Raw genomic sequence first — 12,127 nt, 5'->3', positions numbered from 1 at the left:
AGATTGTCCATTTGACAAAAACAGGGGGGAAAAAGAGAGCTTGAAAGAAAATCATAGTTAGTTATATAGTATTGGCTTAACTCTATGGCTAGCCTAATGCACACAAAAAACCATTCCTGCAACTAGTTCTAATTGATTGACAATAAAAAGCAAAGTAGAATATTACAATTGTCCTAATAAAACTATTTGATAATTGCACTGAGTTCACAATGACAACATTCTATAGTCTCAACAATGACAACCCAAATTGAAATTCCCTACTTAATACCCATAGTTTGCACCATATACAGAACCATAGCCTCCAGCATGGCCCACATGTCCCGGATTGGATGGTGGGGATGCATACACCGAACCATGAGCCGCATAAGAATTGTAACTTTGATCTGTTTGACCCCCACTTTGGGCCTGTGCTGATCCAGCAGCATCAGCCATGAAATTCTGCACAAAGAATCATCTCCCTATGAAACCATGCTTATCCATATCAAACTGCAATCTTAAGTAGCTAGAGCTTATGGTTACGGGTAAGGAAAGATACAAATGAGAATGTTAAAATAAATTAATAACAAAAAGAAGTAAAAGTCCAGGGAAAAGAAAATTGCCTGTATCAGTTGTTGAGCAGCTTGGACTTGGGAAGCGGTGCCACTGATTTCAACTGTCATTTCCCCAGGAACACCCCTGGTCTCTTGTATTGTAACAGTTGCCCCACTAGCTCGTCGAATGTAGCTTATGCTTGCACCAGCGGTCCCTATAACAGCATCAGCATAAGAAAGCGGAATTTGCATTTGCTGGGTAATCTGCAAAACAAGAAAACCAACAATTACATACAGAGAAAGAAAAATAAACAAAACCACACAAGCATCAGCAGCCACTTGTAGATACAAAGGCTCTGGAAATTAACCAAGGTTCATTTTATGGACAAGCAAGGTCAAAGCAACAATAAGCAAAGTACATGCTCACCCACTTCCTGTCATGCTAACACAGAAATAACATGGCTAAATAATAGGCAAAATGTTTCTACCAAGAGAACCAAAGTTGGTCTGCCTAACTACCTGATGAATTAACTTATTAATCTGAAAAAAAAATATATAAACAATAAGAATACATCACAGACAAGATTAAAGAATCTCTGCCTTCACCAAAGAGAGAAAAAAATATAAAAAATACAAAATAATAAAAAAAAATTTAGAAGATGTATGGACCCCACGCACAATAATCTTTTACAAATCTTGCAACTAATGGCATAACATGCAACATCACCATAACTTAGAAGGAGAAAAAATAGGAGGCAAAAAAGAAAATAAAATAACCTGTGTAACCATTGAAGGTGCCGATTGGGCATTTGACGGACCATGGACACCCATAGGAGCTTCTCTTCCATAGGCTGATATACCATGGTGAGGTTGTTTATCCATAGGTGGCGGCAAGTCAGCAGGGGGATAGTAATTGTCTAGTTGCCGGGGAGGTGGCATGTACTGAGGATTGTGTCCAAATCCAGGACCTCCTCCAGCATTAGGAGCAAGTCCTTGAGGTGGCGCCCATGATTGGTGAGGTGGCATGTGCTCCACCTGAGGACTCGCCATTTGCATCTGGTGGAAAATAAGACATAATTAGCATGTCCTTGCTCCAAATTAAACATTGAAAGTCACTTCAAATTACTGCAATGGCATCAAGAACAGAAAGCTCACATGCATCTCAATTATTGGAATTATACTGCGGTCAACTAAAAATTTCCTAAGATGGGAAGCAATTAGCTCAATAGCTTTGTGCACACCAGCTGCATCACCAACAACTTCAACAACTCTATCATCTTGAAGAGCAAAAACTGGTAGGTCTTCTGCAGAAAATCATTGCAACAAACCAACAAAATGAGAAATATAAGGATGTGGCAAACTATCAAAAGCAACTAAAGGAAAAGCATATCCACCCAGCAGAAAGGCAGGATTAGAAAAAGAGAACGATAAGATTGTGAAACATACAGACATTCTTTTTATCAGATACTCAGCATAGCATTGGAGTAAACAATATTAACAAGTATAGACAGGTTTTGACCAATCAGCTTCTAAATTTTTGTCAGGAACTTAATCTTAGTGAATAAAATTCATTCAACATTTAAATAAGAGTTTTTTCAAAAACTACAATTAACTACTGTCATCTTAAATATAACAAACTGACCCAAAAGAAAAGCAACTATATCATACAGTTCTTATCACCATGCAAACAAATAGCTTAGTATTTGAATATCACCATGCATCCCTAGGTTTATTATTTAAGAAAGCATATGGAAAAATTGAAGAAGCTTATAAGATATCTGCAGACACCAACCTGCTCCAAGAACTCTAACTATGCAATTAGATGATTCTTGAATGGATTTAACAGTTCCTCCCTGTTTTCCAATTAAGCTTCCTGCCTGTGAGGCAGCTACAAGCAGCCTCGTAGACACTTTCCCACCCGCCGCGGTTGGAGCATGAGAAGAATCACCATCCAAGCCATCAACAATGCGTTTGTGAACCCTCAAAAGGCCATCCATAGCAGGAGGAAGGGAAGAATCGGGCTCTTCCTTGGCAGATACCATAACCTATTCAAAAGTAACATCAGTATATTTTTAATAACAGATGTAGTTTTATTAATTAATAAGGCGCCTGCATAACAGACTACAAACAAGTAGTCCAGAGGAAAGTCCTTTCTTTTAAACAGATACCAATAAAATAAAATAAAAAATAAAAAGATGACATTGATCTTTCGTGATTGTGACCTAACTGCATTTTCCTTTTCTGGAAGAGTATAATCTGCCCTTACATACATCATAATGACACTGAATCCACTGACTTAACAAGCCACCAGCTTTCTTGTATTATAAGGATAGAAATTAGTTGCTCAATTACACTACTTTCCTTCCTTCACAAACATGGCCAATGTTTTATTATTCTTTACAGGTTAAATCTTCAAGGATGAAATGACAATCTACAACCATAAATCATAGTCCTTAATATCTCCAAAAAAAAAAGATACAAATATTTCGTACCACAGTGAATGCAACATTTACATGTCTCCACGAACTTAGATAAGTTACTGACTCACTAACATTGGTAAAATTGATATTTAGTTCTTTTAGTTACTTATTCCTCAAAATCATATGTCCTTTATATAACATTAATCTTCACTATTGTCTGTCCTGATTATTGGTTTCTTTTATTGTGTATACCATCTGCGGCAAGACATCAATCATCCAGGTTCTGAAGTTACCAGATAATTGCAGAGCTTCTTGGTACAATTGTTCGAGTAGTGTTTGTGTTTACTCAGATCAACTTTTCAGCACTTTGTAATGCTCAATGCTGATCTCTGCAATCTGGACCATTGGTTCTTCAAGTTTGGGATCTTATTGATGATTGAGTCGTTGCCTTAAAAATTTGAGCACAGAACCTGCACAGATTCATTGTTGTTATTACAATAGAGGGAATTATAGTCATATTTTAGGGATTACTTTTATGATGCTTCCTTTTGTCTTCTTTCAGTTACACTTTATGAAGTAAATTTAAGTTTAAACTTAACATTATATTTAAGTTGTTGATATCCAATTTTCATCATTCTCTTAATTCATTTTTATAGTTTCTGTGGAGTTTCAGAAGAGAAGAGCTAGATACGAAAGATGCTTATAGGGTACTTACCATGAAATTCTCGGTTCTGTCAAACATCTTGACACAAGTTTACAAGGAAACTAGCATAGCTAAGGGATGTAAATGAACAATTTTAAATTCTTGATGATGAGGATTGTGTCAGAAAAATCAAGAATCTCTAACACCGATTATGTTTGTTTATTTGATGACACTTATTCATTATTCTTAATCTCTTTCCCAAGTGATTCTTTGTTAGTTATTATGCGCTTTTCCTTCGTTTTACCATGATTCTCAAATGAAGATTTTAACCCGATTTTTTTAGATGTGAAGTTTTTCTTAACTAAGAGAAGGAATTTTTTACGCTTAAAAGTCTATTACGTTTTCACTTCCATTTTTTTCAAAAAAAAAACAATTGAGAAAAATTAAGATCACAACCATATATTATACATTCTTCACATCTATTGATTTCTAGTCAAAATTAAAAAGCCTGGTTTCCCATCCTTTTAGCAGTTGCCTTGACAACAAGTGCTGTACAATATGTCTGAGGTTAACAATAAGAACATAAAGGTCATAACAAAAAACCGAAAGCATACAAATTTTCAACAGCAAAACAAAAACTTATAAACACCAGGTAACTTTCTCACTGCATCTTACAATTGCTCACCAAACCAAGTAACTAATATCATCAAAATCAACAATAAAGAGAATAGAGAAATGCCAAATCAATAATTGTAATGATAAAAAACAAAAGGTAAAAAGTAAAAGACAAAAAAACTGGATACACCCTGTTGCACATTACTGCTATTAACCATTCACACATCTTAGTCAGAAAATTCAACAGATCAGATAAATGAAATTATAAACTTACAGCTCTCTCAGCTGTCCCAGGAGGACCATCAAGAATTTTAATGCGAGCTCTTGTCTCTTCAACTATTTTTTTGATGAACTCCCCTTTACGCCCAATTATACTACCAACCTTTTGTGCAGGAACCAACATCCGGAATACACTTTCGCCAGGCCATCCAGGCCACTTCTTTTCGACTCCTCCTCCAACCACAGTTTCTTCATCATGTTCTTCTTCTTTTTGTTCAGGTTGCAATTCCTCTAGTATGGGTACCTCTGAGTTTTCAGGTACATGATCTATCTCTTGCTCATTATAGCTTTGATCAACTTCAGCCATATATGTAGCGCTGCATTGCATTAATCAAAGCCAAAATAAATACTCGAAAAAATAAAGGCAGACAATCTAATTTAATAATTTTTACAAATTATAACGCAGCAGAGATCTATTTTAGTAATGCATAGACCTTTAATTATCCTACAACTCACAGCATATCTACAAGGAGTTAGCCACTTATCTCTATGATTCTAAACTTTCTAACTCAGTTCGCTGTAATACTAGGATAGGAAATCCAATGCATTAACATTGACCCACTTTAGGGCATACCATGGACAAGAAATCCTCTCTCTTACCAACCCAAAAGCAAGGGTTTAAGACCAAGAGATTGGATACACAATGAGATTCGAAAAAGAGTATTACATAACGGAGAATATAGTTTAAAAAAAAAATGGTAATATTCATAGCCTAAAGCTTCCAATAAATAAAACAAACCCACAATGAAAGAACGCTGAAAAAGCAGTTTGCGAAAGCGGAGCTTCAATTTTAAGATAACAGTAATCAAGAAGAAGTCATAAAACCCTAAAAACACAATAAAATGAAAACTAAAATAAACCAAAACACGAAACCTTCTCTATACTTACATGGGTTACGATGAGCAAATATAGGAGCGGAACAAAAAGCAAAAGAACCTAAAAACCGCAAGGTGGCTTAGATTTTTGAATCTTGAATCCTGGAAGAAAAGAGAAAGAAGCGGTCGGGGTTAGGGTTCGAAAGGGGTTTACAGATAGAGAGAGAAAGACTAGAGGTCGGGGCTGATTGTTTTATCTGATTGGGGGTGTTAGGGGAAGCAAAAGCAGTGGTAATTGCAGGACAGGTGTTTAAGTTTCCGGAATTTTGCTTTGTGGGTCCCAATAAAAGTATGAATTTGTATATTGACCTCGGTTAATAGTTTAATGACAAAAATAACCCTACATTTGAAGGCGGTCCGTCCCGTCCCTAAATGGTGTCAATTGTAATATTCATTTGTAGGTTGGCCCTTAATTTTCTTTGTTTTTCTCATTTTATCCCCTATATCTAAAGAGTGTTTCCGAGCAGGCCATCATCTTCAGCAATAATTGGATTATTATTTTTCTAATCAATAATATCGAATCTCTGACTCAAAACACTCAAAATCATTGCCTGACTGGGTCATAAGCTTCACCTTCTTCTGGATCTGTTGAAACTGACATAATTCTTATTTAGTAGTTTTGTTTCTTTTATTTCGAAAAACATTAGGAAAAATAACCAAGAAGATTGTGATAAAGAAAATTGTTTGTAAATTAAAAAATAAAAAATAAAAAAATTTGCAAAATTCAAACACTGATCCAGGCTGCCAGTTCTCGACTGTAGTATGGTATTAATTAGAAAGAATATGTAAGAAAAACATTAGCAATTCAGAAAACAAATAGAAAAAGAAAACAATTTTCAAAAAGGGTTGTTGAATATGATCGAAAATGGCCTAAAAGCTGCAAGAATTTACCCGAAATAATCCGCAGAATACATGATCAACAATGGAAATCTTTTTAATGGGTGATCAAAGCAATTTACAAGAGTGAACCTAGTCAATCCCTAATCAGAATTCAGAACCTGCAAATCCCAATTTGCCTTTCTTTCTCTGATGCTTCAAGTGAGAGAAATTGCAAGTTATAAGACAGAAAAAGGCTTTAAATGCCCAGTTATTCAGAGATTTCCTTTTTCAACATGTTTACAAATATACAGAGAAAACGATAAGCAGAATTTATGATTGAGTTGGTGGACTCTTGGACTATATGATTTGTCTGTCTCTAATATAGGTAAAACTGTAATTTACTTACCAGATATCTTGATTACACCTAATTGACACAAAATTGTGGGCCAATACCACACCTGGATTTTCAAGCAGTAGTAAGTTTTTTTCTAAAACCACATGATTTGTAATCACGCCCAATTAATTTCTCTCTACACTGAGTCACATTAGCAGGTAACTCATCTGTTTGTGCTGTTTTCTCATTATGAACGGAATTAGTTCTGCAAGGAACAGAACTTTAATTGGTAGAATAACTCCTTCCCATAAACACATTTTAGAAAAGAAAACCAATTTGACTAAAAATTAAGCTGCAGACTAATCTGAAGAAAGGTAAATGCAATTCCTTTCCTCATCAACCATTCACTCATCATATTATGTGCAGTAAGTGTAAATGAATACAAAGCCAGCAAGACATAGTATGGTAACAGAGAAAATCTTTACATCTCCCTCAGAAAAGGATGAGACTAGAGAGTAGCATGCAACTGCAACCTCTATACAATGCCATCTTATTTAAAGTTGCTGTTTTTCTGTACTCTTTTAACCATTCCATACTACGATCTTCAATAACAGAAAACCTGCCTACTCTCCTACTTACCTCTGTGTGATCAGAGAGTAAGAAAGAATGTTAATATTAAACTACAACAAAGAAAAAAAGAAAAAGAAAAAAAAGAAAAAGGCATTGAAAAGTAGGTTTCTATTATTTATCATTTTCCTCTCCACTTTCCTTCTTGTTTTCCTTGCCAATCTCCTTATCATTTTCCTTGTCTTCAGTAGCTGTCGCAGATGCCACAGCAGCAGTCATAAGAGAGTCAAATTTCTCAGACTTCCCCAGCACAATCTCAATCTGAAAGTAAAACAGAAAGGTTTCAGCAGCCAGATAAAATATATTATAGGAATTTTATAAACAAACAGTTCATAAATTAGAACTCCCAATTATGGACAACTGACCTTGGCCTTCTGTACCAAACGACCTTTGTTCTCATCTTTCATGCCAACCGTAGATGTCGAAACTTCTGTTGCATATCATAAATGAAGAAAACCATGTCAGCTGTGTCTACCATGCAAGTTAGATGATAATTGCTACAAGGAAATATTACTTACTCTTCTCTGTAGCCAGTCCATTGTTCTTCAAAATCTCAGCAATTGTGACCACTGTGGTAATTGCTGCAAAAAAGTACAGGGTCTTAGCAAGCAATAGCAGAAACAGCATTGATCAAACAATAGATACTGGCAAAGTATATGGTTGAAAATATGATGCAACATTCTCCCGAAAAATTGTTAGTCTTGGTATGCCAGTCCTTTATGTTCTTTTTCACCACATTCAAACATCAAAAGGATAACATAGGAAACATAAAGGGATAAAAAAAAAAAAAAAAAAAAAAAAAAAAAAAAAAGGAAGATAAAAAACACTATTACATTATATGTTTATTTATACATAAAAGACAATGAGAAATGGTCCGAGAAAATGTACCCATTCCAAGGGCTGAAAGCTCAACCTCATTATGCTGCTGTATATACCTCTGCATCAAAGAACAAACAATTTCAACATAAAATACAGATCCAACAACATGCACGCAATGAATCAATATTGAAGCATAAGCTCTCAGGAATTATAACAGCTGTCACATACTTATCCAATCACTTGCTAAAAGTAATCTCCTAGTTACATTGAAGAAATGAAGATGAATGACAAAACTAAAGAACTCTCAAAGGACCTGATTCAGATTTCTAAAACTTTCTTCAATATTCTACATATTTTATATTTATATATATATATATATATTTTTTGATGTACTTCTTCCAAATCCAAATAGGTCAAGCAAAGAATTGAAACCAATGAGAAATGCGTTCTACAATCAAAGATCCATTATTTCAATAGTCTTTTAATTCTACGGGATATCCAAACCGATCAATAAAACAGAGGTGCAAATTCTTTCAGTTAGATCCTTTTTTTTTCGTAATCTTCCTCAGAAAATCAGCTTCCAGAAAATGAAAGACTGACATTCTGATCCGAAACTGTAAAACTATTTTCCTTATTTATCAAATAACCAAAGCTTTACAAGCAAGAATGGATTCAGTCAAGTACAAACTAAAGTCAAAACCAAAATGCAAATCAAAAATTAAAATAATACTCAGCTTCCATTTCCTCGATTGCAAACAAAAGAATCAGACAGAATCACAAAACATTACATGATCAAAAGAAAAAAAAAACAAATTCAAGATAAAAAGAAGAAAAAGATTGATACCTTAGCTAGATTGACATAGAAGAAAAGCGGTTTCTTGGTGTTGGAAACCTGAATTCTGTTCTTCTTCTGAGTCTCAATGGCTTGGGATGATACTACCATAGTTGCCATTTCTCTCTTCTTCTTCTTCTTCTTCTTCTTTTTTTATTTTTTTCTCTCTATGTGGTACTTTCTAGGAAAGTTTTCAATCGGGCGGGAAAAATTGAAGGGTTTGTTCAGAAAAGTAGCAAAAATCTGTTGTGGAGGGTTGGGGTTTATATAGGCCGAGAGTATTGGCGGAAAAAAGCCAATAAGAAACCAAAACGTGCTTGTTTTTTGGTTAGAAAGTGGACGGAGTCTGTTCGTTTGGCAGTTAGGATCCGGGTTCACCAGACGGTTTTTATTGTTACGTCGTGAATTGACAATTATAACCCTCTCACATGAATTGATAATGGACCATGGGCCTGATATCATGGGCTTCTCAGTATTGTGTATAATCTTTCAAGCCCAATTAATGAGCATAACCCAACCCAATTATGGCTTTTGTTGAGTGAAAAAGCAATTTCAAGCATAACTTTATGCAAAGGAAAATATTCATGGTCATTTCTTTTGACCAAAAGAGCCAAGATTATTAAAGACAGAAATTTTATTTTATTTTTATTGAAAAAAAATGGAAAGAAAACAACAAAACCGAAAGAGGAAGAGGTGGAAGAGTGTATGGAATTAGGAATTAGGAACAATTGCAAAGGACGTGTGTTTGGGCAGGGTGAAGTCCCAATCAAAAAGTTGTAATCCAATTGAAACAGTGTTTTGATGGCGTGGAAGTGCAGTGGTCCAAACAAAATTGCTAGTAAGATCTATCTACCAAAAAGGAAACCGGCCTAACACTATGCTATCCTTTTTGTGGAACATGTTCAATTCATTTGCTCTTTCTTATTTTCACGTGCAAAATAATAATATATAAAAATACATATAGGCTGCATAGGCAATGAGATTGACATTGCTTAAGAAGGTGATTTTCTGGTTTTAATACATGAATATAACCAAACCAAAATCAGAATCACTAAATTGTGACCATTCTTTATGAATGGTCAACTTCTACGTGGAACCATTAAGAATTTAAAGAGGTGGGTCTACTTCTTTACATATATATATATGGTGCTCATCCTCTTCTAAAATCAAAGCAAAGGCCCACACAACGTACCCCAACCTTTTTTCTATTTACTTTCTTTGGGAATGAAAGTTTCGTTTTTATTTTCTTATCTCAAATGGCCAATATGTAGAATAAGCATATGTAGAATAAGCAACAAAACTAACTACATTGTAAAAAATAAATAAATAAATCATTAAAGATAATTTTAACCTTACATATGAAGCTTTAGAATAGATGCTTTGGGTCCAAGACTCTCCATCTTTATGGAACAACAATAACAATGACAATGCAAAAGTATATACGGAGCTAATATTTATAAATTATGTTTAATATGTAAACAGGAAAAATAGAGGAGATCCTAGTTTTGATCATTATTAATATCAAAGCTGGGACCTTAAGGATTCCTCACCAACTTTTTGGTCATCATATATTATCATAATTAAGCAAACCAATTTGTTTTTGGGTTTTCTTTCCTTTTGATTCTTTTTTCTTTGGCGATATTACTTGAAATCAGAAATAAAGTCAGAGAAATCGTCTTTAAGAATGTTTCTGTTTTATTTATTTATTTATTTTGGCTCAAAGTCTTGGAACGTTTATGTCGCTTATTATTGACCAAGTCTTAGGAGGTATATGCAAGATCGTAACTGGACCACACGTACAAGATCTTTTCTTAAATTAATTAAGAAAACCAAAGCAGAACGAAAGCAAAGATGCTTTGCCATCCTAAAAATAATAGGCTACCGTACACCTTGCAGACCATGCATGACCTAACTTGCACGGCATTTTCCTATATGATTAAACCCATGAAAACATATCGTCCCCCCCCAAAAAAAAAAAAAAAAAAAAGAACCATGAAAACATATATGCTTTGCAATGTTTTATCGTTTCATTTAGTATAGGCACATGTAGATGCATGTTGAGAATGTACTAGAAAAAAACCACAAAACAAAACAAAAAAATGCATGTTGATAAATTAAGCATGTGAATTTACTACTAATATTATTTTTCTGCATTTAAAAGTTGAAAGGAACTACTTCTGAATTGTTGGTTCAAATTAAACTATTCCACCATGAAATCGAAATAACAAAGGCACAACCCAACTATTTGACACATGTTTTCCAAACGTCAATTGCTAGCTATAAGATTTTTACTCTTTTAGAGGCAATTTGCTAAAAAATGCTTTTGGTATATATAGAGTCCCGTTAGCATCACTATGACGAAGTTTTTAACCATAATTCACTAAGTTGAGGTAAAGGGAAAAAGTGGATGTTGGTAGTGTGACAACGCTATGTTGGTGTTAAACGACATTCTTTTGTTGTGGGAACATTATTAAAGCTGGATACCATAGGCATCTAATACTATAAACCGATACTTCCCAACAGAACAAAATAACAAAAAATTAGACCAAGTTAATGTGAAAATTCTTGAATTTTCAAAATTGAATTTACAGAAAGCAGTAGAAATTGCAGAAAGACATTGGAAATTTTTAATTTTGACCTGCAAAACTATGCAATCGTAAAAATATATATTTCAGGAAAATTGCACGTTCTGTTGTTTTTATGTGAACCAAACAAATTATACCCCTAAGTAATTAATCAATAAAATATATATTAATATATATCCTATGAATAGTCATTGTATTAAGATTTGATAAAACAAAATTTTGTCATATATATGCCGCTGATTTTGACTAATCCTTCTTGGTTGCTTTATTCACCTTCCAATCCTCATCTTGATCTTCATCCAAATTGTCATCTTTTGGAAAAAGAAAGTGTAACAAAAGAAAATTTATGTTCATGGTTGAGAGCATATATAATAGGGAAATCGTTGAATACTACCCGAGCTCCATGTTCCTATCCCAGTCTCTGATTAAAGTTTTTGAAAAAGCAGATACTCCGCCCATCTTCAACTTTATACATCACCATATAATTGACTGATTTTATTGCATTTGGGACTAATAACTCATCCCTAACCACACCCCAGATTCTCATTATTTTGATAATTAAATTATATTTTTCATTTTTTATTTTTATGCGACCCTTTTTTTTTTTTGGCTAAGTCATTTTTATGGGACTTATAATCTCAGTAACTGAATTTTATATATTAATAAATAACACAAATCTGGATTATATTATATTTAGGAAGATATATTACAGCATCTATATTCTTGGGTCTTAAAAGTGTTATGGTTTT

General features: G+C 34.0%; 2 protein-coding genes across 3 annotated transcripts; both read right to left on the bottom strand.

Moving 5' to 3' along the window:
* Positions 1–40: 40 nt before the first annotated feature.
* On the bottom strand, positions 41–6,291 carry LOC107412214 (flowering locus K homology domain). 2 transcript variants are annotated; one of them, XM_048468311.2, is made up of 7 exons: positions 6,254–6,291; positions 4,483–4,804; positions 2,323–2,575; positions 1,686–1,834; positions 1,308–1,586; positions 600–794; positions 41–438 (listed from the first exon to the last, which is right to left on the bottom strand). In XM_048468311.2, the coding sequence occupies exons 1-7, from the start codon at positions 6,274–6,276 to the stop codon at positions 262–264; spliced, it is 1,398 nt and encodes a 465-aa protein (XP_048324268.1). In that variant the 5' UTR covers positions 6,277–6,291; the 3' UTR covers positions 41–261. The 2 variants fall into 2 exon arrangements, with proteins under 2 accessions (XP_048324268.1, XP_015875416.1); XM_016019930.4 differs by lacking the exon at positions 6,254–6,291 and adding an exon at positions 5,376–5,576.
* A 685-nt stretch (positions 6,292–6,976) lies between these two features.
* On the bottom strand, positions 6,977–9,172 carry LOC107412194 (uncharacterized protein At2g34160). Its single transcript, XM_016019911.4, has 5 exons — positions 8,806–9,172; positions 8,031–8,079; positions 7,661–7,723; positions 7,508–7,572; positions 6,977–7,403 (listed from the first exon to the last, which is right to left on the bottom strand). The coding sequence occupies exons 1-5, from the start codon at positions 8,911–8,913 to the stop codon at positions 7,257–7,259; spliced, it is 432 nt and encodes a 143-aa protein (XP_015875397.1). The 5' UTR covers positions 8,914–9,172; the 3' UTR covers positions 6,977–7,256.
* Between the last annotated feature and the right edge of the window lie 2,955 nt (positions 9,173–12,127).

Source organism: Ziziphus jujuba, chromosome 10 (genome assembly GCF_031755915.1).
Source record: "Ziziphus jujuba cultivar Dongzao chromosome 10, ASM3175591v1".
NCBI lineage: Eukaryota > Viridiplantae > Streptophyta > Magnoliopsida > Rosales > Rhamnaceae > Ziziphus > Ziziphus jujuba.
This window is presented reverse-complemented; position numbering and strand designations above follow the sequence as displayed.

Excerpts from the sequence above, each read along its gene's own strand:
- LOC107412214 (XM_048468311.2), bottom strand. The coding sequence starts at position 6,276 with ATGTATTCTGCGGATTATTTCGG. Across the intron at positions 2,576-4,482 it reads CTGGGACAGCTGAGAGAGCT|GTTATGGTATCTGCCAAGGA; the intron begins GTAAGTTTATAA and ends ACTTTTGAATAG. Across the intron at positions 795-1,307 it reads CACCTTCAATGGTTACACAG|ATTACCCAGCAAATGCAAAT; the intron begins GTTATTTTATTT and ends CTTGTTTTGCAG.
- LOC107412194 (XM_016019911.4), bottom strand. The coding sequence starts at position 8,913 with ATGGCAACTATGGTAGTATCATCCCAAGCCATTGAGACTCAGAAGAAG. Across the intron at positions 8,080-8,805 it reads TCTATGTCAATCTAGCTAAG|AGGTATATACAGCAGCATAA; the intron begins GTATCAATCTTT and ends TCTTTGATGCAG. Across the intron at positions 7,404-7,507 it reads GTTTGGTACAGAAGGCCAAG|ATTGAGATTGTGCTGGGGAA; the intron begins GTCAGTTGTCCA and ends TTTTACTTTCAG.